Source organism: Trachurus trachurus, assembly GCF_905171665.1.
Source record: "Trachurus trachurus genome assembly, chromosome: 4".
In the NCBI taxonomy this organism is placed as follows: Eukaryota; Metazoa; Chordata; class Actinopteri; order Carangiformes; family Carangidae; genus Trachurus; species Trachurus trachurus.
In genome coordinates this window covers 33,337,141-33,363,841 of record NC_139898.1, presented here as the reverse complement: position 1 = coordinate 33,363,841, position 26,701 = coordinate 33,337,141, and the positions used below count along the sequence as shown (strand labels likewise).

At 40.6% G+C, this 26,701-nt stretch overlaps 1 protein-coding gene across 1 annotated transcript; it reads right to left on the bottom strand.

The window, feature by feature from the left end:
* Positions 1-109: 109 nt before the first annotated feature.
* Positions 110-25,987, bottom strand: pomgnt1 (protein O-linked mannose N-acetylglucosaminyltransferase 1 (beta 1,2-)). Its single transcript, XM_083969548.1, has 23 exons — positions 25,859-25,987; positions 24,192-24,424; positions 22,637-22,739; positions 22,023-22,138; positions 21,049-21,114; positions 18,757-18,870; positions 16,563-16,680; positions 15,417-15,515; positions 13,561-13,688; positions 11,644-11,714; positions 11,443-11,518; positions 9,896-9,979; positions 9,743-9,784; positions 8,878-8,936; positions 6,939-7,011; positions 5,584-5,712; positions 4,328-4,453; positions 4,173-4,237; positions 2,875-2,919; positions 2,560-2,695; positions 1,859-1,968; positions 905-986; positions 110-846 (listed from the first exon to the last, which is right to left on the bottom strand). Exons 2-22 carry the CDS (start codon positions 24,309-24,311, stop codon positions 905-907), a joined length of 1,962 nt encoding a protein of 653 aa, XP_083825674.1. The 5' UTR covers positions 24,312-24,424; positions 25,859-25,987; the 3' UTR covers positions 110-846.
* Between the last annotated feature and the right edge of the window lie 714 nt (positions 25,988-26,701).

Genomic DNA, 26,701 nt, shown 5'->3' with positions numbered 1-26,701 from the left:
CTTGCACCGACAATTAAAGGTAACGAACCTACTGCTATGACTATAGGGATTATGGCAATGGGCCAATTTGACAAAATGTTGAACTATCCCTTTAAAAAAAAAACAGCCGTCAGGACTTCCTGTCACTTTGTGATGTCACAACTAAGCCCCGCCCCCCCTCTCTGTAGTGTGTGTGTGTCTCTCAGGCACAGTAAAAACCATCGACCCACTGATCCTTTTAAAGTTTTCATCAAAAAATAGATATTGCGTTTATATACATCATCTTTTCACCCGCTGTAAACGTTAGGCTCTTAAAAAACACACCGACAAATCCATAAAAGTGTTTTTTTTAAAAACAAATTAACAAAACGACCTACTGAACTGAACTGGTTTAGACCGGTTAGACCGACTGACCGACCGCTGGTAAATAATAAATAGAGATAAGTTAAAACATACAGTATGTACGAGATGGACAGAGCACTCAGCAGTCAGTAGTTTCCCCAAAAAAAGAATAAAAGCGAGTGAGTTTGTTTCGTTCGTTACCGCTCCAGCTGAGTGTTGCCATGGTAACGGCCCCATGAAACAAACAAACGAAAACCCGGTTGAGCAGCAGTTCAACCAACGTTCGATTCCCACAGGACGGCGTCGGTGCTGCAGTCTGTAGCGTTATGTGAGTCCCTCTGTTGTTTAGAAATAACAATAAAAACTCCATTTCCCAGAATTCCTCAGTTCAACATCCAGGAAGAAGCAGCCGGTGGTGTAGTTTGTAGTTTGTAGTTCCCAGGCTGGTTGTTGTTATGAGAGGAGAAGTGTTAAGGCTTCTGTGTGTGTGTGTGTGTGTGTGTGTGTGTGTGTGTGTGTGTGTGTGTGTGTGTGTGTGTGTGTGTGTGTGTGTGTGTGTGTGTGTGTGTGTGTGTGTGTGTCTCTACAGCTGCTCCACCGCTGCTCCCTCCTCTTTGGGTGGAGGCTCCAGGTGGATCGGAGCGACGCCGGCCGGTTTCTTCACTCTGGAGAGAGAGAGAGAGAAAGAGAGAGGAGGAGGGGCTTGTTGTTATGGTAACTAACTGGTGTCATGGCAGTCATCTGAAAATGTTTTATTTTTGTAGGATCAAACTTATCCATCCATCCATCCATCCATCCATCCATCCATCCATCCATCCATCCATCCATCCATCCATCCAATCACAGATCAGAGCATCAGCATGTTCCCATTTTTTTATGAACGCACCTGATCAGTATTTAAAGAATCTGGATACTGTATATCACACATATGCCGTCGCACATTGTCCATCTTTGTGTGTCCGTAGACTCTCGCATTGGCTGACTTTTATTTATAAATCTATTCTTGGACTTTTGCCTACATATGTGTAGAAACCACAGCCGATGTGGCCTCAGCGTTCTCAGGACATTATACAGATGCAGGTCCCGAGAGTGAGAACGGAACTGGGCAAAAAGGCTTTTAAATGTTCAGCCCCGTCGACCTGGAACGATGTGCAGATAGAAGGACTAGGAACTGACACATCTTGTAACTCTGGGTGAATTCAGGTCAATTATAATAGACAGAGAATTGAGCTCAATGGGATTGTGTGTGATTGCGTTGTTTAATCATGTTTTCCTGAAATGTGTGATTGTATTTTATTTGAGTCTTGTGTGATGTGCAACTGAGCTGTTTGTGCTGCCGTCTTGGCCAGGTCAGAGGTTTTAAATCTCAATGAGTTTTTACCTGGTTAAATAAAGGATATTGACCACGTCCTGCTGTCAGTGAACGCCTCACACCTTTCTGTTGTGTGTTCCTATACAGGTGTGTGTGTGTGTGTGTGCAGGTGTGTGTGCAGGTGTGTGTACTGTGCAGACTTCAGTAGAGTCAGCTTGTACTCACGAGTATGGCGAGATGGGCGTGGCCACCACCAGCACCTGGTTCCTCTTCCTGAAGAGTCGCCACAGACCGCGGTGGTTTCCCCTGACGTCCAGATCCCACACATGGAGGCACTGACACACACACACACAGGTAGGGGTGGGAGAAAAAATCGATTCACATAAGTATCGCAATTTTTTTTTTGACGATTTTTTTAATAGATTTTTTTTTTCAAAAATCGACTTTTTTTTATTTTTTATATTGTGCAATGTGCATTTGTTCGCCTTCTTTACATACAGAGAGTCCAGGTTTTGAAAAGGGTTTAAATTCACTTTATAATGGAGTATGTTCATTTATAGGCTCCTACAGTGTTTGTGTGCAGATAAATGTTAAAATGTAGCAGTTTATCTCATTTTGTCAGAAAGGTTTCAGAAGCATGTTTTTTCTAGACTCTTTTATATAATCTTAAAAACTGACTTACATGTGATGTGTATTTTTGGGGGAAATATGGTTCCTGGAATAGTCTGTAGATTATCATAATCATCCAACTTTCACTGGTGTTAAAAATACAGACTAAAAATCCAGAAAATTGGTAGAATCGCAATTTAAATCGAGTCGGCATCCAAAAAAATCATAGAAGAATGGAATCGGGAGAAAAGCGTATCGTCCCAGCCCTACACACAGGTGTGATTACCACCGACTCAACGACCTTTGACCTCCGTTACCTTGGCGAGCTCGGTCCAGGTGGACGTGTCCGTCTCCGTCTCCATCTTGATGAACATGACGTAGGTCTTCCCCTCCGAGTCCGGGAGGAACGAGTCCTCACACGGGTTCTTACTGTGGTCCAGCACCTCCGCCTCCCTGCAGAGAGGGACACGGCCGCCATCTTTGTAGTTTTTATCTCTTTCACAGTCTCATGACTCTCTGGTTTCTATCGACTCAGACAACAAGACGACATCTACTCCCTCTATCACTCTCACTATTAGAACTTTTATTATCTAGTCAACATAACACGACTATAACAATATAACACGACTCACTTCAGCAGCGTCTGGATTTCCACTTCATAAGCTTCTTTCTTCAAACTGTGGAGCAGGAAAACAACAGAGTTAGTTCTTCACTTGCTGCGATATCAGCATGATACCATATTATTGCGATATTAAAAACATTTCTTCTACTTCCATTTCTTCTTTGCTTGGATGTAGGTACTATCTAATTTGTGAATTAATTCGTTGTAACAAGGGGTAGACAATATAAGTTCGCTTCTTTCTGCCCCCTTTCATTCAAGAGTTACAGTATTGTCATTATTTATTTTATTTTTTGTTTTTATGCTCGATAAATGAATGAAATAAATAAATAAACTAAACTAAAACTAAACTAAACATTTCAATATGCTGCGTTACATTGGGATTTATCAGCTTTTTTTCAACTGCAAATGAAACTTTGGTAGCATCAACAAATTTTTTTTTGTCAAGCATCTGACAAACTGAACTGTTTGTATTACTCACTACAGTTGTGCTCATTAGTTTACATATCCTGGAAGATTTTGTAACTGTGTACTATTCATTAAGGAAAACATGAGTGATAAGGCAAAACAGATTTCTCTTATTTTTTTAAATGGGATTCAGATTAAACTGTTGAGACATCCCAAAATAACACAATCATTTAAAAAAAAAAAAAAAAAGATCATCAGAGAGTCTGACCAACAGATTTTTGATGGTAGCAGACTGTGGCTTGGTATCAACAGAACTCCTCAATTTCTACTTTTATGAGAGCTTGAACTCTGCTGATTGGCTTTCTCAAGTCTCTGGAATCTTTTTATATAATTTTTCTGTTTTATAAAGTTGAACAACCTCCTCCCTCAGGACTTTAAACAGTTCTTTTGCTCAGAATCCAGCAGAGTGTCCATCCCCCTGTATATTATTATCAGGGTCAAACGTTGAGGGGATGTAAACTTTTGATCAGGGCCATTTTGGTGTTTGCACTTATCATTAGGATTTATAAAGATGAAACACAGTTGTGTGATAATAATAAATGGCTTCGTCCCACCACTAACTCTGAATAAAAAAAGGTTTTGTTGCATTATCAATTATATTTTCTGAAATTTCACAAATTCTGCCAGTGAATGTCAACTTTAGAGCACAACTGTACATGAACGCTAAAATGTGGACCGTGCTCCTGCAGCTCCATCTAGTGGACAAAACAAGCAACTGTTACAATAAACAATAAAATCTTGATACTTGCCGTTCGTTTATCGATACAGTGTTGCCATGCAAAATACTGTGACAGTATCCTGTATCGATTTTTACCCCCACTCCTAGTTCTCTCACACACACACCTGTCGACGTTCTTCAGCTGCACATTGGGAACAGTGTTGAACTTGTGTTTCTTGAAGTAGACTTCCTGCAGGACGGAGGAGCAGCACAGTCAGGGTCAGGGGTTAATTATAACTCTAACTTTGTTCTTTCTGTTTTTCTGTCTTTGAGCTCTTACGTGGAAGTATCCGTTCATGTTGAGGCCGATGATGCCGAAGTGGTACGAGCGGGAGATGTCGGGGATGATGCACTCTCGGCCTTTCCTCTGCTCCGGCATCCGCATCCACATGTCCCAGTCCCACAGCTGCAGCACAGACACAGAGACACAGAGACACAGAGAGCGTTTTATTATAGGCCATTTACCTACTTTATCTTATATTTATCCACTCTTGTGTTTTTTCTTTTCTCTGCAAGTGTAAAAGACAGTGTTTCCTGAGTCAGGGCTCCACTCCGCCTATAAATGGAGGCATTTTGCACCTTAATTTTGAGACAATGCAAGTACATTTCTCATCTACTTGCACATGTACAACCAGTAAATCTGTCTTTTTGTTTTTTTTAAACACTGGTGAAACGTGGAAGAGGCCACTCAAATGTGTGTGAGGATCATGAATGAAAAGGAAATGTGAATATTTGCTTTGCAAGTGGATTTACAGTGTGCACCCCCTTCAATTTTAAGTTAGGGGGCAGTTAGTCTGGTGCCCTGTCAGGTGTTTTTAATTCCTCAATATTTTAATTTTGTGTGTCTCTGTGTGTAAATGTCCTTCTTGGGTAACGCTTTATAATAAATACACACTATTAAGCTTTAGTTAAGCATTAATAAATACTGAATTCATCATTTATAACACATTAATACTCATTAGTATGTAGTTTATAAACACAGTTAGTGCTGATCAATGATGAATAAAACATTTTAACTGTTTATAAACTACATACTAATGAGTATTAATGTGTTATAAATGATGAATTCAGTATTTAAAGCTTAACTAATGCTTAATAGTGTGAACTTATAAAGTGTTACCCCTTTTTGTTTATTATTTTATCATGTTAACTACATTGAGCTGCTTTTTTGGTATAAAAGCTGCTCTACAAATACGTTTTGACTGATTGATAGTAGAAGGAGAAGAAAGCTGTGGTCAACATGAACTGAGCTGAGCGGTCGATCTACAGTCAAACTGTGGTTTTTAAATGAAGAGTGGAAAAGTGCGACAGTGGAGAGTTACGTCACTTTCTGGGTTCTGAAAACTGATGCACAAAATGAAAAATAGATGTAATAAAGAAGTTTCATGTGTTGGTGTTGTCGTCTTCTTTTAGACAAACTGGTGAAACGAGACACAGCTCATTGTGACCCGACACCTGCAGCCGGAGGGAAGCAGGTTAAAATAGACGGAGAGAGGAAGAGCAGAGATTGAGGAAGAGTAAATGAAGCTGCTGCACCTTCTCGGGTGTCGGCCATTTTGGCTCCAGTTCGTCCTTGTAGAGACTTTTCTTCAACACCCAACCCAGACCGGGCATGCTCTCCACTCTGTAGAGGAGCGCCGGGTCCTCCGCCGTGTGCTCGTAGCCCTGAGGGGGGAGAGGAGTAGGGGGAGGGGGAGGAGAAAGAAAAGGAGGAGGAGGAGGAGGAGAAGGAGGAAAAGAAGGGGGAGGAAGAGAAGAAAGGGGAAAGGGAGGAGGTGGAAGAGAGGAAGAAGAGAAAGAGGAGGAGAAAGAGAAGAAGGAGAAAGAGGAGTAAGGAAGAAAAAGAGGAGGAGAAGGAGAAAGAGGAGGAAGAAAGAGAAAGAAGAGGAGGAGGAGAAGAAAGAGGAGGAGGAGGTGGGAGGGGGTAAGAGAAGGAGAAGAACGGGGAGAGGAGGTGGAGGAGGAGGAAGAGAGGTAGAAGAGAAAGAGGAGGAGGAGGAGGAGGAGGAGAAGAAAGAGGAGGAAGGAAGAGAAGGAGGAGGAGAAGAAAGAGGAGGAAGGAAGAGAAGGAGGAGGAGAAGAAAGAGGAGGAAGGAAGAGAAAGAAAAGGAGGAGGGGGAGAAAGAGAAGGAGGAGGAGGAAGAGGAGGAGAAGGGGGAGGAAGAGAAGAAAGGGGAGAGGGAGGAGGAAGGAAGAGAAAGAGGAGGAGAAAGAGGAAGGAGGAAAAGAAAGAAGAGGAGAAGGAGAAAGAGGAGGAGGAGGAAGAGGAGAAAGAGGAGGAGGAAGAGGAAGGAGGAGAAGAAAGAGGAGGAGAAGAAGGAGAAAGAGGAGGAGGAAGAGAGGAAGAAGAGAAAGAGGAGGAGGAGGAGAAGAAAGAGGAGGAAGGAAGAGAAGGAGTAGAGGAGAACGAGGAAGAGGAGGACAAAGAAGAGGAGGAGAAGAGGAGTGAGAGTCAGTGACATGTTTCCCTGCAGCAGCAGAAACTTGAGGTTCTGATGAAGTTTCTCAGTTTCTCCCTCGGGTCAGAAGGAAACTGATCGATGACATCACGTGTTGCTGCTCCTCCTCCTCCTCCTCCTCCTCCGTTATGTAACTGACTCTGATCCACAGGTGTCAGACTCATCTTAGCTCAGAGACAATCTGATCTGCCGGTGGCTGCACCAGTAGAACAAAACCAGACCATAATAACCTATAAACAACAAAGACTCGAAACTTTTTCCTTTTATACATTAAATCAGTCCCTCCAGGAATTCGCGATCGCAACAATTAACGCAAATTCATTTTTACACTTGGTTAAATTCCACCTGTCCCTGTACTAAGTTACCCGCCACCTGAGCTGCAGCAGGTGGAGCAGCAGCAGGAGGAGCAGAGGAGCAGGTGAACTCACTCACCTGGTCGTTCCAGGCTGAGATGCAGTACAGGCTGTCGTCCTCGTCCAGCAGGTGGATCGTCTGGCTCAGGAAACTGAAACACAGTTTGTCAAACTTTTTGATTTTGCAGAAAATGAAACAAATCAAAGTTTATTTCACTTTAGACCTTCAGAATAAAAGTCTATACAGTAGCCTACCAGTCAAAAGTGTGGACACATTCTCATCCAGTGTTTTTTCTTTATTTTGATCACCTTCTATATTGTAGATTCAAACTGAAGACATCAAAACTATGAAGGAACTCATGGAGTTATGTAGCAAAGTTTGACAAGATATTTACTATTTACACACTATGATAGTTTCCAAAGGGGGGGGGGGGGCTACTAGCTACTAACTATTAGCAAACCTCTGCTAAGGGCCCTTTTACTTGTAAAGGTAAAGGTAAAGGTACTTTATTTGTCACATATACAGCTAGTACAGTGAAATTCTTTCTCTGCATTTAACCCATCCCTGAGGAGCAGTGGGCAGCCACGGTGCGGCGCCCGGGGACCAACTCCAGATTATGAGCCAGTGCCTTTGGTCAGGGGCGCTGACTGGAGGATTAACCTAGCTGACATGTTTTTTGTGGTGGGGGAAACCGGAGCACCCGGAGGAAACCCACGCAGACACGGGGAGAACATGCAAACTCCACACAGAAAGGACCTGGGCGGCCGGGGATTCGAACCCAGGACCTTCTTGCTGTGAGGCAACAGTGCTAACCACTGTGCCACCGTGCCGCCTCCTTTTCTGTCAGTTTGTAAATATAACAGATGAAAGAGAAAACATAAAAAAAATAAAATACAGTTTAAAATGTGAAGGGAATGTCTCGTCAGTAACTTTATACCTGTTGGTGTCATTTATCTTCCACTTGATGAAACAAACTTTTACATGATACTGTAGTTTTGATGTCTTCAGTTTGAATCTACAATGTAGAAAGTGATAAAATAAAAATAAAGAGAGGAAGGAGGAGATGAAGTCCAAACTTCTGACCGGTGGTGTACATGACAACATAACGACATCAGAACGAGCTCAGAGCAGACGATGATGATGATGATGAGCTCTGCTGCCCCCTGCTGGTTCAGTTTAGTTTATTTTATTAGTTGTGCAGTATGGCAAGTATGGCGATTTAACATTTAAAAGCTAAGTTTGACTATCCGGAATTAACATTGTAGATATCAACAACGTCTTTCTGACTGGTCGTAATTACTGTACATTTTGATTAGTTGGATTTTTTATTCAAGATATCTGTAATTCAGTTTTGCCTCTTGTCAAAAAGAACATGTCAGATATCCACAACTACATTCTTCCTAGGACAAATGACATCACTTTAACCATTCATGTGTATGGGGGTTTGTCATTACAGATATCTACAATTCAGTTGCAGATATCCACTATGTGAATTACAGATATCTGTAACTGAATTATGACTAGTACTAATTCCAGTTACAGATATCTACAACTTCATTTTGCCTAGTCAAAACTTAATTTCAGATATCTGTACAGGGACATGTAGATATCTGTAATTGAGGTGAATTAAAGATATCTTGAACTGGAATTATGACTAGTCAGAATGACGTTGTAGATAACTCAAACTGGAATTAGTACTAGTCGTAATTCAGTTACAGATATCCGTAATTCACATAGTGGATATCTGCAACTGAATTATAGATATCTGTAATGACAAACCCCATACACATGAATGGTTAAAGTGACGTCATTTGTCCTATAGGAAGAACGTAGTTGTGGATCTGAAATGTTCTTTTTGACTCGGCAAAACTGAATTACAGATCTACAACACATCTCCAGTCTGGCTTTTAAATGTTAAAATGGCTTGACATAGTGCAGCAATAACAGAGAGATAATAGAGTAAATTAAAACATTATAATAAACTGGTCACTGTGTGGATGTCTTGAAACCAACGCACCTGAAGAAGTCGATGGAGACGTCCAGGTCTTCCTCCAGGACGACGGCGTAACTGGCATCCTGAAGACAACAACAACACGGGATAACACCGAGTTATAGACGACTGATAATCAATCCAATCGATCGATTCATCAGCTCAGAGTCAAAACATCAAGAGGTTAAAGGACAATTCCGGAGCAAATTCAACTGAGGGCTGTATGTTCCTAACATTTTAGGTCTAAAAGAAGGAATCTGAATGTTTTCAGTTTAATGTTTCCTGTTTTGCGGTAGTTGTGTCTGTCCCCCGCAAAATTCTCCATTTCTTCACCCACGTTTAATTTTACTGTAGATTAACTGTATAATCTCCCTATTTTTCTGCTCTTTGTGCTCTATAGGGATGTAATGATATCAAAATCTCACTGTATGAATCAATCAATTTTTTAAAATCAATTTTTTAGTGCCTTTGAGAATCGAATTTAATTTCTTTTAATGGCATTTAAGGCCTTAATTTTAGCAAAATATATTTAATGACTTAATGCTTTTTGATGACCCGCGGAAACCCTGTTTACAAACATGTCGGCTTGCTTGAAGTAAATAAACTTCTGGCTGCATGTTTGAGTCTCCACCTGACGCTGTCTGTGGCTTTGAGGGATGGAAACAGCCTAAACAGCAGAACTTCAATCCGCTCCCATTCATCATCGTTGCCGTGGCGACGCGGGGACAGACACAACTACCGCAAAACAGGAGACATTAAACCGAAAATCTTCAGATTCCTTCTTTTAGACCTAAAATGTTAGGAAAATACAGCCCCGGGGTGAATTTGCCCGGAATTGTCCTTTAAGTTTTAAAACATGCGTTATTAGACAGTTTGTGAACTTTGACCTCACCGGGTGGAGGTTGAAGGTCGCCGTCAGACTGGCCTTGTAGTGCTGCAACACACAGAGAGAGAGAGAAGAGACAAACACAGCCCTGGTTACCATGACAACCCGAGGTTTCACACGGTAAAAGTTGTTGTTGTTGTTGTTGTCGTTGTTTTCTACCTGCGACACTCTGGCGTTCTTGATGCTGATGGGCGTGTGTTGAACTCCCTTCAGTCCAAACAGCTCCACCACGTCCATGGGCTCCTACACACACACACACACACACACACACACACAGGCTCGTCAGCGCTATTGATCATCTATCAGTTATCTATCGGTGATTTCATCCCTTCGTCCAATCAGGTCTTTTGACTTGGAAATAGTGACAGTGAATACCCGGTAGCAGTCCATTTCAATGACGCCAGACATGACATCTCCTCCCTGCGTTTTTGTGGTATCGAAAAGGTAGTCCCACCACGCGGGGGGGGGGGGGTCATGACCTGCTGTTAAAACGTCGTGAAGCATTCTGGATTTACAACTTACAGACTCTGTCACCTAGAGGTCTGAATGATGATTTGCCTCTTCATGTGTGTTTGTGATCATTTTGACAGGTTTCTTCCTAACCCCCCTCTTTGGCTTAAAAAATGTGAAGAAATTTGTAAAAATGTCTAATGTTTATAGTAAATGAATTATGTTTGTATTTTCGATATTTTCGATATGATATGATGTTGTTTTCGATGTGGGGTGATGTTTTGTTTGGTCTCCTTACATGTAGGCTTATTTCAGATATGTAGGCTACTTTAATCGTTGGATGTCTTAGTATTTTGTCAAAAAGATGTTTTTCTAGATATTTTTTCTATATTCTTTGTTTCCCCGAGTGCCCCTCAGGGTCTTAAAAAATCTTTAAAAACCTTAAAAAACTTTTAATTATTCGAATTTTTCTTAATGTATGAGATTCTTTAATGTAATGTGTATTTTGATACAATGTGTATATTTTGTTGACACTATATGTAACTTTTCCTCTGTGGTGTTGTCACGTGAGGACGCTGATTGGTTCCGAGGTTATTTATACCGCCTCCTCCCTCACACACACCTTTAGAACCTGACGAAGGTCTCTTGTTTCTCTTCCTGTTTTGATATCTTTGTGAATACAAACAGAACTTAAAAGTATGTTGTTTATGTTTTGTTTAGATAAAAATCAATAACATCTATTCATTTTTTTTTCTTTTTTATAAAAACCTCAGTTGCCCAAAGTGCTGCACAACATAAATACAACCCAGTGCCGCCAATATAAAACATATATAAAAACTGCATTAATTAGCAACATAGATTAACAATAAAGCAATAAAATCAATCACTAAAATGAGGTAGAACAAATAAAAGCTATAGTAATAATAAAATAAGAATTAAAAATAAAAAGTCAGGGTGTCAATCACCTGTTGTTTATGCTGTCTGTTTGTTTTTTAGTTTTAGTTTTTTCTGTCCTTTTGTGTGAGAGAAGAAGTAAAAAAAATATGAGAAAGAAAAAGACAAAGGAAAAGAAAAAAAGCCCTGCTAAGGGAGGTGAAAAAAAAAGTAATTAATAACTTATTTTTAAATGACAATGACAGGAAAAATACACTGATAAAAAGAGGTTTTATGGTTTTAAATTCAAAACTAATATGTAGCTGCTGCTGATCCTCCAGAAACACCTGAGGAATAAGAAGTAAACGAAGCGGTGTCGTTACCTCGTAGTATCCGTCGATGAAGACGGTGACCATCTGAGGGTTGACGCCGTGAGCCGACAGCAGCGACCGCAGCATCCTGGACACACACACACACACACACACACACACACAAAAACAATCGACCAATCAGACGCTGACATGAGCTTGGTTTCTATGGAGACAGATGAACAGCTGATGGAGATGTGGTTTTGTTGCTGGTACCTGTACAGGTAGTTGGGTCTGTTTCCTGCGATGACGGCCACCGGGACGTTGAAGACGTTGTTGTTGACCAGCTGCAAGAAGGAAAGAATATGAACATTAATCCAGATCAACACAACTCAGTCAGACAGAAAGAGACGACAACTTTACACCGACTGCCTGTTGCTTTTCACTTCATCTCCCCATCTATCTATCTATCTATCTATCTATCTATCTATCTATCTATCTATCTATCTATCTATCTATCTATCTATCTATCTATCTATCTTCATTAATTTAGTTACTTGTTTCTTAATTTTGTTATTTATGTTACAAGGCAACGAGGTTGTATTAGTGATAGGGCTGACCCAAAAAATTTGAGGCTTCGAAGCTTCGTTCGTTGCCATGGTAATTGATCATGAAAGTCCGTGATCGATTTTTTTCCCCCTCCTTTTTCCCTTTTTGACACCGGTCCTCATCGGCGATTGTTACATTAAAATGAGTAGGCTACTTGGCATCCTGGAAACCTGCCTGATTTTGGAGATATGCAGTGTTTGTTTGCCATTACTTACATTATTACCGCTCGCGCGGTTTGTGTTCATTTTTTGTATGTTGTCATTATTTTGTATCAGATGTATTCTCATTAAATAAATGTCATTAAATGATTATTGTGGAGAACTTGAGATGTCTGAAGGTCCCCAGAGGTCAGAGACTGTATCATCAGTCATCAGTGTGTGTGTGTGTGTGTGTGTGTGTGTGTGTGTGTGTGTGTGTGTGTGTGTGTGTGTGTGTGTGTGTGTGTGTGTGTGTGTGTGTGTGTGTGTGTGTGTGTGTGCAGGGCTTAAAGTAAAAAAAAATCCTGAGCCTGAACTTTTTTCCAAGGAGCGGGGGTGCAGTGGATCCGACGCATAGCCTACACATTATAGGCAATTTAGAAAACAACTTTTTGGCATTGTGCTTGGTGATGTACACAGGGTTCATACACATTTTAACCAACAAATTTCCATGACTTTCCCATGACTTGGCAACAAGTTTCCATGACATTACAAGACCTCTAAAACATCAATATATGCATGAAATGTATGAAAACTATGTGTAAAAATAAATAAATAAAAAGTGGAAATGTCAAAAAATAAATCTAATGACAATGGGCTTTATCCTTTTTCCACTACTTCCTGAGCTCAAGCCCGCTTCATTATTACATACAGACAAACTGATAAATCCAGGTGTGTCTGACCTCACAACAATGGACATTCCCCCCCAGAAAAAAAATGAAATGTGATTTTAACACATTGAAGCATTCTGGTGTACTCTGAGAAGAACATGAAGGGAAAATTTGTTTCAGATTAAAAAAAAAAAAAAGAAGCACATTGAGTATTGACTGAGGGTCCTATAGCTTTGTTGCCTTACAATTGTAATCTAGGGGTCTGGACCAGCCATTGAAGGGCCCGTTTCCTCTGTTATGGGGGGGGGGGGGGGGGGGGGGGGGGGGCACGTCCGTGCAGCGTTGCGCTGCGGACATGCACGGAGAAAAAAAAAAAAAAACGAAATCGAATGCGCGCCGTTACGTCCGCTCGTACCACCAGGTTCTTTTGTGCCGACGTCAACAGCGGCAAGAGACCCGACGCTACCTGGCGTATCACTGCCTCCAGCGAGTGACTGAGTCACGTCACCAGGCTCATACAGTAGCGCAGGCAGGCCAGGGTTGTCTTGCATACGACACATTTAGCTTTGTCTTTGTCCTCCGTCTTCTCCAGCCATGAACTTCTCTGTGTGCAGCCAAATATTGTGTGTGTGTGTGTGTGTGTGTTTTTTTTTTTTTCTGAAATTTTCAAACGTCGGAGATCCGGCACGGGGCCGGAATACTTTAAGCCCTGTGTGTGTGTGTGTGTGTGTGTGTGTGTGTGTGTGTGTGTGTGTGTGTGTGTGTGTGTGTCTCACCGGGTCAGGGTTGAACTCGATGGGCGCCGGGTCCTTACAGCTGCAGATGCTGCCGTATCCTTCCACTTTGCTGCAGAACAATTTCCTCCTCCTGTTGAGCTCCGTGTCGGCCCAGTGGCACTCTGCCTCTGGGGGACGGACACACACACGGTCACATTCAGACATGACACAGGTGCAGATATAAAAAGCACTAGTTTATCTGAACCGATCACCAGGACTCCAGTTGTTCAAAAGGTTTAATCCGATTTGGATTCTGGATCATGGATTGGATCAAATCTTGGAAATGTGTTGTTTCAAAACTAAAACTAGATTCTAGTGTGTTGTGTTGTTGATCAGGAAAACTTTGATCCAGAACATCAGGATTATTCTAATTGCAGCAGTTTGGTGGATTCAGGAACTAAATGTGATTTATATTCAATTCAAACTGGTCAAATAAACAAGATCTATCATCTAGTATACAGTATATACACTGATTTATATTTTGCAGCCATTACAGTGATAAAGTGAATAAAATTAACTTTTGATCATTCAACAAATTAAGAACTCTAACTGTTTCCTCTCCAACTACTGGACATTCAAATGAATTTGAGTCATGTATATTTGCTTTTTTATTTGTTTGTTGCGGGTCAGATCAAGTCTGGCTGTTTAAAAGACATTGAAGAAACAAAAGAACAGCTCAGAAAACAAAACAAACTGCACATTGAGTGAGCCCATGCTGCTCTTTGAACAGTTGGGGTTAGGGATGACTAAATTACTTGTTTTCACAATTAATCGGGGTATTAAATGCCACAATTAATTGATCGTAAAGATTCCTAAATACCGTCACTTTCCAAAAAAAGATTATGTATGAACCGTGTGGGCAGATGTGGCGCCAAAGTAAAGGTAAAAGCAGATACTGGTCCATACGTAACATTTAATTGGTAGGAATTTAAATGTTAGAGTCAGTGTCATTGTAATAATTGAAAAAAAAGATTAAAATGACCTTAAACATTTGGTATATATGACAATTAATGACTTACATATTTCAAACACTTTAATAATTGGTCATATTTGAATAGATACTTTGTGGAAATAATTAGTAATGTAATTATATTTTGACTATATTTGATTTTACACATTAAGAGTGTTTGAAATTAATTGATGCAATCATAACACCGTGATTATTTCTCTGACAATAATCGTACCTAGAAAATCTGTAATCGTGACATCGCTAGTTGGGGTAAAAGTAAAATGGATTACATGATCCTGGAAGGTAAAACAAGGTATTTAAACATCCAGATCATGTTGATCCAGATTAAACCCTATTGATCAGCTCCAGATGTTTTACTCCCCACACAGCAGCTGGATGGGGATGAGGATGAGGATGAGGATGAGGATGAGGATGGGGATGAGGATGAGGATGGGGATGAGGATGAGGATGGGGATGGGGATGGGGATGAGGATGAGGATGGGGATGGGGATGAGGATGGGGATGAGGATGAGGATGGGGATGGGGATGGGGATGGGGATGAGGATGAGGATGGGGATGGGGATGGGGATGGGGATGGGGATGAGGATGGGGATGGGGATGGGGATGGGGATGAGGATGAGGATGGGGATGGGGATGGGGATGAGGATGAGGATGGGGATGGGGATGGGGATGGGGATGGGGATGGGGATGAGGATGAGGATGAGGATGGGGATGGGGATGGGGATGGGGATGGGGATGAGGATGGGGATGGGGATGGGGATGGGGATGAGGATGAGGATGGGGATGAGGATGGGGATGGGGATGAGGATGAGGATGGGGATGGGGATGGGGATGGGGATGGGGATGAGGATGAGGATGAGGATGGGGATGAGGATGAGGTGTGTACCTTCGGAGGCGGTGAGCTGCACCTCGGTCTTCAGCAGCACCGCGTCGCCCCACGTGGACAGAGCCGCAGACTTGGAGTGTTTCTCTCCGTACACCTGACCTGCACACAGTGACGTCATCATCAACACCGTGATGTCATCAGGGGATCGAGCCAATGAGAAAACTCCACAGAGAGACATTAAAGGGATAGTTCACCCAAAATTGAAATTGGATACCAACTGTCTTCGTAACAAAAAGACACACCAAAAAACATCCAAATACCTCCATGCTGCTCGTCTGTAATGTCCCTCTTGTATTGAAGCCCCGAAATGAGAAATTGTCCCGGAAAAAATTAAATAAGCCTATATTTCAAGCTTGTTTTGTAGCGGAAGCTTCTCGAAGCTCCTCTTCCCGGTTCCGCTACAAAACAAGCTTGAAATTTAGACTTATTTAATTTTTTTCGGGTTTTTCAATTTCGCATTTCGGGGCTTCAATACAAGACGGACATGACATACGAGCAGCATGGAGATATTTGGATGTTTTTTGGTGTGTCTTTTTGTTACGAAGACAGTTGGTATCCATTTGCAACCGTTATATGGACATGCACTGCTACGCCGAGACCCCCTGTAACTCAGAGAAGCCACAGAGGACTCTGAAACTTCTCCCAGCCCTTAGTCCACATGAGGGGGAGGAGATAATGAGTCAAATTTAAATTTTGGGTGAACTATCCCTTTAAGACAAATATATTTTGTATTACAAGTTTTGTCAAATCTTATGTTCAAATATTCAAATGAGCCATTTGTCTAATTAAATATGCGCTAATTTGCATAATTTTCCAGCACAGAAATCTCTTTTTATCACTCTGTAAACTCCATCATCCCTCCATATTTTCTCCATGTTTTTAGTAATAAAATGTTGTATAAATGAGGCTGTGAATGATATATCAACAATCCCCTCCACCTTCAGAATATAGAAAGGGATCAAAGTGGAAGGTTTGGTGTCTCTGCTGAAGTGGAGATTTCTAGCTCAGAGTCTGAGTCTGAAAAACTCTTTCTGAGAAAATGGCCTTTAAAAGACTTGCAACGTAAAACTCCATAGATTGTTACTGTCAATCGTACTTTTAGGATTTGTCTCAAACACAAAGACAAACAGGAAGTGCTCTAGCTACCTCCTTTCTTCACCACCAGCGTCCACATGTCCCTCCAGCTCAGGTTGAGCGCCGCCTGGCTGCCCAGAGTCTTCAGCAGGTTCTTGGCCGCATCTTTCAGGTGGAACGTTCCCTCGTCCTGCAACCGCGGAAAAACACACACACACAGTTAGCGTTGTATTGGTATCGTTACCAAAATGTATGTCGATACTTTTCAATACCTTTCCAAATAAAGGGGGAACACAAAAAATGAAGTTAGTATCTACAGGTAATACTCAGAAAATTAGAATATCGTGAAAAAGTTCATTCACTTCCCCATGATTGCGAACTGTACTGAACCAGACAGAGAGCTTTTAAAGGCTCAGGAACCCTTTGCAGGTGTTTTGGATTAATTGGCTGACAATTTGAGCTACAACATTGAACTTTTTCACGATATTCAAATTTTTTGAGATTCTGATTTTGGGGTTTTCATAAGCTGTAAGCCATAATAATCAAAATTCTAACAAATAAAAGCTTGAAATATCTTGCAATGCCTGTTATGAGTCTAAATAATATATTCATTTCACCTTTTAACTCATTGAGTGCCAACCACGTAATTTCTCGTTTTTCGTTCACATGCGTTGAGTGCCAACAACGTAATTTTACGTTTTTTGCTTTTTTTTTAAATTATGAAAATAGACACTTTAATACACATTATATGTAAAGTTGGGGACTCTACGACGAGGAGAACTGAAATAGATGACGATCAAAGTCACATGACAGCTCATGATCTGGAAGTTTTTATCATAACTCGGCTTCTACAAACGAGTTCTGCATGCAGATGCAGCAGCTGCTCCGCTGCTGCTCCGCTCTCACCCGCGCTGCTGCTCCAGCTGCTCCAGCTGCTCGGAGCTGAACCAGGAAGCTCTCAGCCGACTGTCCCGCCCGGTCTTCATCTGGAGCAACACCGTGTCCTCCCCAAAGTCCTCCCGCGGTAAAATCTGATGGTCTCTGGACCAAAGCAGACCGGCATCACCGACCCGTACCACAGAAGGACCGCGACCACCGGCGGGACCGGTCTTCCCGAGCCGCGGTGGCCGACTGACCCTCACGCTCCGCGGCGAGAAGCTGTGACACGGCACGGTGCGTCTGTGTTATTGTTGTTTAGTGGCGCCCCCCCCGCCCCCGATGGTGGTTTTGTGAATAGAACAACAACTGTTGTATATATTTATCTTATACGAGCCCTTTCATCCAGAAATGCGAGTGTCAGAAGAGCGACAGACACAAACAGAGCACCTTTCATAAAAGACGCTCTATCTCCTTTTCTAGAAAAAAAGGAGGGATTTTGGTGAAACCCAGCCATGTTTAGCTTGACTTTTCTCTGGAACGGAGGCACGTAGAAACAAACGGTTTGTGGCCACTTGAAGCATTAAGTTAAACCTTTCAATTGAGCCACAGTATGTGTTGGTGGCAATAATATAGAATACACTGTGGCTCTACATAAAAAGTCAAAAATGGTCTAAATTGCCGGTACACTTGACTAAAACTTTGGAAAGGAGCGCGGCACTCAATGAGTTAAATTGAATTACTTAAATGAATGAACGTTTTCACGATATTCTAATTTTCTGAGTATTACCTGTATATACTGTAAAAAAATCGATTTTAAAATCGTCAAAGAAGATATCGCGATATTTATGTGAATCGATTTTTTCTCCCACCCCTAGTCCACACACACACACACAGACATTACCTACCACTGAGAATAACAATGAACTGCAATTTTATGCAACAAAGAAACTATTTTTTGTAAAATTTTTATTATTTTTTCTTCATGTCCATAACAGAACAGTGTGAAGAGAGAACATGAGGCTGAGGGAGAGGAGATTATTCAGTTCAAAACACTTTATTTGTCCTCGAGGGATCATTTAAAAGGCGTGACGAGCAGCAGGAAATAACAAACAGAACATCAAACAACATAAAAACATTTGTAAAGTGCTGCAGTTAAAATATTGTGTATTGTATTATAAAGAGAAAAGGACACGCGACTCTGGTGTTAAACCTCAGTAGAGTTCCTGACTGCTTTAGTAGCACGCTGCCTTTGTAGAACCAGTTGCTGTCTGTCTATGTGTGTTCTTGAATTGTCCCTCGGGGATAAATAAAGTTATTTGAATTAAATTGAATAGACAGGATACCTAACAAGCTTACACACGGTTCTTCTCAGAAACAGTGGACTGACCTTGACGGTGAAGATGAGGACGCGGCCGCGGGTCACCATGTTGAGGAAGAGGATCATGGCTTCGTCCTCGTGGGGAGAGTAGGTGTCAAAGATCCTCTTGGCCATGACGTGACCCTGAGACACAGAGAGAAGGACAATGTTTAAATGTTTTAATGTTTTTAAATTGCACATTTGGAGTTTGGGGAAACGTAATTTCGATCCCCTGTGTAACTGTCAGTTACATTGTGTGATTGACAATAAAGTTTACTGAACTGAACTGAACTGAACTTTAATCCAGTTTCATCTGGATCTAAATTATCTGGATTTTGAAGGAATCCCTTGTTTTTCCATCCAAGATCACACAATCTAACTTTTATCCCAGTTGGACTGAATCTGAATCTGATCCAAATATAAATCAATAAATGTGTTAAACTACATGATAAATGTTGTTTATTTTTACCAGTTTGAATTTAATTTAAATCACATTTTGCTCCTTAATCCACCAAACCGCTGGAACAGAACAATCCAGATGTTCTGGATCAGAGTTGATTCCTACTGAAATCCAGATTAAAACCAAGACTGGATCATGTGATCTAATGTGATCTAATCTGATCTCAGGAACCATTTTTCACATTTCACATTTTCAAGATTTGACCCAAAATCTGATTAGTTTACCTTTGAACAACTGAGTGACTGCATTGATTATTGATTATTCTATATCTTTTGTGGCACCGAACGAAATGCTCCGGTACCGTGGAGTATCCAAACATGCCTCGTCTCTCGGTGCCAAGTTTCGGTTAAATAGGCCGACCTGACAGCCATGTTCAGGCAGACCAGGGACAGTTGTAACACTGTTTGCATTTTTCTCAACAAATCAGAAGCCTATTTAAAAACTTTAATGTGTCAACTACAAAACATTTTGTATGAAAACGGTTTTAAGTAATACTTTCAGGTTGCAAAATTCATCTAAACAAATTGATTGCAATGTAGTTGTAACACATGCCAGGGTGATCTACCTGTTGAGCCTTAGAAAAGCTGCTGGTTGGAATAGAAAAATACAACTCGAGATTTGTACCTTAAAGCAGAAGTGAGTGATATATTTGTGTTAATATAAGTCTTAAATAGTTATATCTTCCGACAGCAATCACTTACATAGAGTGTTTGGACTGAAACACGGGTCTGTCAGTCACTCTGCTCTGCTCTGAGCCGAGGAGAAAACATTTATCGTATCCTACAGTTTTTATCCAATGAGGAGAGAGAACGGCATGCAGGGCTGTGTGTGCAGCCAAGGAACGCCGTGAATGTGGTGACGTAGCGACGAGGACTGTTATGGTGCGTTCAAGGAAACTCGTATTTTTCCGACCATGAAGTGGTACCAGTTCGATCTGGTACGAGTTCACCGGTCGGAAGTTACGAGTGGCCGTTATAGTGACTTTCACCGGTAAAACAGGTCGGAAAAACACGAGTGGGTTGCCTGGAACGCTACAAAGTCGTAAGTTGTGACTTGAAGCTGTAATTTACGATTTCAAAAGCCTGCCTGGAACGCAGCATTAGCGAAAACGACCGGATCACTCACTTCTGCTTTAATGTGTAATGTAATTTTCACTTTTTTAGAACTGATATTATAAAATTTATATCGTTCAGGAACCGGTGTCGAAGTGAAGGTATCTGTTTTTTTTGGCCCTTCAAATTAAAAGCCCTATAGCCTTTCATATACAGTTCAGTCATATTGATTTTGACTTAATTTTGACAAGACAGGGCTCTAAATGTTTGTTTTTTTGGTCGAGATTTTGGTGGGCTAATGTTTTTTTGGTCGACCAGTGCTTGGTCGACTATTTGGGGGAAGTTATAATTGTTACTGTTATATATTGTTTTTATAATAAATAATCCAGTTTTTGCTATCAAAATCTCTTCTTTTTTTTTGTGATCAAATTTTTATTGGGATTTGAAGGACAACAATCATCATCATTCAACAGCACATAAATAAAGTAATTACCGTATATATTTAACCTTAATAAAAGTCGAATTGAATCGAATCGTGTATCGAACCGTGGGTCAGAAATCGAGATAGGAATCGAATCGTGACTTTGGTGTATCGTTACAGGCCTGCATGATCTAATCTGATCTCAGGAACCATTTCTCGGTTTTGAAACAACACATTTTCAAGATTTGATCAAAATTCTGATTAGTTTACCTTTGAACAACTGGGTCACTGCATTGATTATTGATTATTGACAGATCAAGCAGCTGTTTCTAATGAAACCTGTGAAGTGAGGAGGAAGAGGAGCAGCAGGTGTGATGAAGGTTCTGTACCGTGGCCTGGTTGAGGACGATGACGTGGATCCCTCGGCCCTGCTCCCGCATGTCGTCCTCCAGAACCTGCAGAGACACATGGTGGACAAATATCAAAATCTATTGCAATATTAGATTAAACAAAATACATCCTCAACAAATACTCATTACATTTACTGTACCGAACATTTGTTGAGCCATACATGACTTATTGCATAGAGGTCTGGGGGCATGCGTATAAAACTATTACAAAACCAATTTTCATATTACAAAAGAGAGCAATAAGGATCATCAACAGGGCCGATTATCGAGACTCAACAAACACATTTTTCATAAACCTACAGATCTTAAAATGTTATGATCTTGTGGACTATAGAACTGCTCAAATGATGTATAAAGTAAATAATAATCTGCTTCCAGAGGATGTTTCAGACCCGAACCAGTAGATATGAACTAAGACGGACTTATGTGTATACAAAAGTACAAAAGTACGAACAAATGTGAAACAAAGATGTATTAATCAATTACAGGAGTCAATCAATGGAATAATCTAGAATTAGAAATCAAACTGTGCAACACACTTAACAGATTCAAAAAGTTATTTAAAAATAATATTATTAATAAATATAAAACTGATTTATAAATACCAGTGTGCTTATAAACTGCTGTATGTAGAATATGCAGGTTTTTTTTTGTTGTTCTGTAAAAAATTTTAAATTGAGTGAACGGAAAATGTTAATTTAAGAATGGTAGGCAAATAAGCTGCTGCTTCAGCCTCTTACACCTTTTCAGTCAAAGTGAATTGTTTTGCTTGTTGTGTTTTTGTTCTGATTTGTTTTGTTTTGTATTTATACCTTTATATTTGTCTATTGTATTTGTTTTTATGAGACCGAAATAAACACACTAAACTAAAAAACTAAAACACTAAAAAACAACAACGACGGTGGTAGAACTGGTGCAGAACCGACTGACTGGTTGTTGTGGTTTTAACTCACCGTGGTTCCGTCCACGGCCACGTAGACCTTGGAGCGGCTCGAGTACACCTCGATGTCCAGGACCTTGCGTCCGCTGGCCGGCCTGCGGGGCGTCTCCATGTTGGGCGCTGCGTCCTCTGAGGAGGGGAAGACACAGCGGAGACATGTGAAGACACGGTCGAGCTGGACTCTGGATCATTAAAGCCCTAACTGGTCTTTTACCATCACATATTCACTTTTTTATTATATTATATTAACTGTTTTCTCTCTTCTTTTGGAAAGTCCAGCTTTTCTTCCTGTTGCACCTGCGACCTGAACACTTATTAGGACAATTTAAATCCATAATTACTCTTATTTTACCTCCAATTGCTCCTGTTTATAATCAGACTTCTCTGTTTTCAATTTATGATTGTCACTTTTACTTTTAGGTATTTTTGATACGTTCATTGTTTGTCTCAAATGTTTTCGTTTTGTCTCGGCTACATTGTAAATGAGGTTGGTTCCTCAATATATCTCCCAATTTAAATAATGGTTAATAGATAGATAGATAGATAGATAGATAGATAGATAGATAGATAGATAGATAGATAGATAGATAGATAGATAGATAGATAGATAGATAGATCTTTTCTCACCATATTCTTGTGCTGCTGCTTCTTCGTTAGCGACTCTTCTAGTGTCCAAGATGAGTTTAATGTTGACGATGACGGTGATGAGCAGAAACAGCACAGCACCGGCCTGAAGAGGAAGAAAACACATAGAAAACATTCAGTTAGAACTGTAATAAACTCCAGAGAAGGAAGGAAGGAAGGAAGAAAGAGAAAAACGAAGGAAAGATAGAAGGAGGGAGGGAACAGATTCTTTCAAGGAAGGAAGAAGGGAAAGAAGGGAGGAAAGAAGGAAGGGAAAGGGGAAGGAAAGAAAGATGGAGGGAACAGATCAGGTCAATTGGATCAAAAGAGGAAGGAAGAAGAAGTAAGGACAAAGGGAAAGATGGGAGGAAAGAAGGAAGGGGAAAAGGAAGGAAAGATAGAAGGAGGGAGGGAACAGTTGGGTCAATTGGGTCAAAAAGGAAGGAAGGGAGGGAGGGAACAGATTCGTTCAAGGAAGGAAGAAAGAAGGAAGGGAAAAGGATTATGGAAAGAAAGATGGAGGGAGGGAACAGATTTGTTCAAGGAAGGAAGAAGGGAAAGAAGGAAGGGAAAGGGGAAGGAAAGAAAGATGGAGGGAGGGAACAGATTTGTTCAAGGAAGGAAGAAGGGAAAGAAGGAAGGGAAAGGGAAAGGAAAGAAAGATGGAGGGAGAGGGAACAGACCAGGTCAATTGGATCAAAAGAGGAAGGAAGAAGAAGTAAGGACGAAGGGAAGGAAGGAAGGAAAGAAAGAAGGAAGGATGGAGGAAGGAAACAGAAGGACAACAGGAGAGTTAAAGGTGGAAGCAGCTCCATGTTCATCATCATCATCATCATCATCAGGGCCGGTCCCTGGTATAAACCCTCTATGCGGTTGTTTAGGGCCACAGCCGTTAGGTGGGGGGCCACATGATCAGAAAGGTACCGGGGTTCATCAAGTCATTTAAACATCCTGAGGTCTGCACGTGCAGCTATGAGCTTTATATGTAATGTGAAGTCAATATTCAGCTTCTTTTATCTCACATTTGAGACATTTGGTGAAAATAGAACGGCAGAATGACAACATTTGTGCTCAAAAAGCAATTTTACAAAATGTCATTTTAGACTTGTTTTCTACACTTATCTATTACTGTATTCATATCCTATTTCAAGCACCAAAACAGTTCATTCTCATGACTGAAGGAGTGTTTTCTCAAGGGATTTGAATTTTTTTCAAAAAGCAGACCTCAAATTTCCAGCATTTGTCCTAAATTATTTCTTTCTACAGTGTTGTAGGACAAACTGGCCTCAGTGTGCTTACAGCGGAGGTTCTAATATTTAGACATAAAACACTTGAGTATTGTTACATCTGCAAGTATCTTAAAAAGATACATTTAAGAAAATATGTAAAAGTTGAGAAAATGGCCTCAAACCTCATGTATTCAGTTTTAACCAGTGATTTGGTGTTTGTGCTTAGAGTGCAGGGCCACAAACAAAAATCTTGTTTAGGGGGCCACCAAAATCCTAGGGCCGGCCCTGCTCATCATTATTAGTGTTACTACAGACAACAGTGAGCCGACCTGACAGAAGCGGCGGATGGTCCTCTTGTTGGTCAGCTTGTACTTCCAGGTGAGGTAGAGGCTCCTCTGCTGCCGCGGGACGAAGGGCTTGGCTCGGGGGTTGGGGGTCCAGGTCTCCATGCCGACGGGACACCCACACGGAGCTCAGACCCTCCGCCGGCCCGGGACACGCACCGCACCGCACCGCTCCACAACCACAACAACACACTGCTGTCGCTCCGTCACATCCTCACCTGACAAACACAACACACACACACACACACAGCGGCGGCTACATCACACTGCACTAACTGAATTTTGAAGTTAATTCTAATACCTTTTTAAGACTTTTTCAAGACCTTTTCAAGACCTTCTCAATATTTTTCAACACCTCACCACCACTTCAAGCTGTAACCATTTATATCAGTGACACTTTTAACTTAACAGTTTTAGTTCTTGTGATAAAGACTATAGACCACTATGATACAACAGAATTCAAAAAAGGCTAGGATAATAAATCAAAGGCAAAGTTTATCAAAAAAAACTGCTGCACTTTTACAATGTTTTTTAGGACTCAAACTCTTGGACAGCTAATTCAGAAAAAATACCTTCGGAATTTAAGACTTTATAAAGTCGTGAAAAGACTTTTTAAGGGTCTTAATTTTCCCAAAATTGATTTATCACCTTTTAATACTTTTCAAGACCCCGCGGATACCCTGTTATTTAACAAAATCATGTACAAACAACATGGCTTACATCATTAACACTTAATGCAGAATAGAGACTTTACATGAGAAAGTAAAATACCCATGAAATAGATCAAATATAATAAAATCAAATAAAATAAAAAAGTATCTTTTTGAGCAGAGCATATTTTTTCAAATAAACTGAAAAGTTTCATTGCATATTTACTTTTCATTATGTTAGGGGCTTTATTACTAGTTTAGCTTAGTTTTTTTTATTCATATTTATTCTAGAATGGTATTTTAGATTTGCAGATTGTTTTTTTTTTTATGTTTATTGTCTGTCTGTCTATTTACTGTCTGCACCGACTCGAGGGTCTGAGAGTAACACAATTTCGATTCTCTTATGTCTCGTGCATATTGTGGAATTGACAATAAAGCTGACTTTGACTTTGAGAAGTTCGTTATGAAACACATAGAACCTAGGTTGCACTTTCATATATTTACATTTGTGTATGTAACATTTCCCAAAGAGTATAGGCCTATTGTTTACCAGAAAGTCCCATTCATTATTGTCCATAACAACTCCATTAATAATGTTGTAATGTTTTTGAGAAAAGGGTTGTGTGCAGCCAGTCGTGCATATCAGTCCAATGCAACAAAACTGAATTGAACTTTTATGTCTCCTTATAATTTCATACAGATTGTGTCACTGCATCCTTAATACTATTGCTATAAGTTAGCCTTCTGCCTGAGTCATTTCAATCTCCTAATTATCATATTATGTACTCTTTATTCTCTTCTATAGGAGCTGCTGTGACATAATCATTTCCTGCAGAAGGATCATTAATAAAGTACTATCCTATTGTATTTTATTCTATTCTAATGACCAAGTGCATCTGTCGCTAGCTGCCTAGCAGAGTATTTTAACAGCTGCTGTGGGACTCGAACCCGGTCCACAGTCCACAGCTCCGTCTCCGGTCCAACGTGTGTATCGGTACTCACTCAGTCGTCGCTGATCAGGACATTATTATTGATCCACCGGCAGTAAAAACGCTGTAAAGTGGCTCCACAAACTGCTGCAACGCGCTACATGCTACATGCACGGTGTTTTAGTGTTAGCGTCGCAGAGGAAATGACGTCACCACGCTGCGTCTTCGTCTTCTTTTTCTTCTTATGGTATTACCGGCAGGTTTTACTCCAGTCCAGCGTAGTGCTGCCCTCCACAGGTCATGATGGCAAGGCAAGGCAAGGCAAGGCAATTTTATTTGTACAGCCCGTTTTTACAAACAGTTTGTCTCAAAGGGCTTCACATGGCATCGTAACAACATCCTGTGTCCTTAGACCCTCACATCCACTGAGGAAAAACTCCACGGAAAACCCTTTTAACAGGGAAAAATCGGAGAGAAACCTCAGGGTGAGCAACAGAGGAGGGATCTCATTCCATGAAATCGGTAACTTTTGCGTCCCCAAGAAGTAATCAGTCATAAAATTATGACAACAACAACAACAACAAATTAATATGTAATTTAAAAATATAACATTACCATATCTTCTCTCCTTACTATAACATCAAATTTAAGTCAATTAAATATAATTTTAAATAATTAAAATGACTTTTATGCTGATGAGGGTGAGGTTTTTGGCCTGTCCCTCACTGTTGTTGTTGTACGTCAACAGGACTTTTAATATGTAAAATGTTGGCAAAATGTTAAAATGTTCACATTTACATATTGTTATAAGTATGATCTTATTGTAAAACAGTGTTTTTGGTAATAATATATATTAATTATTATAAATATTTACCAATTTATCGGTGTCCCCTGATTTTATGTCAACCCTGTTACC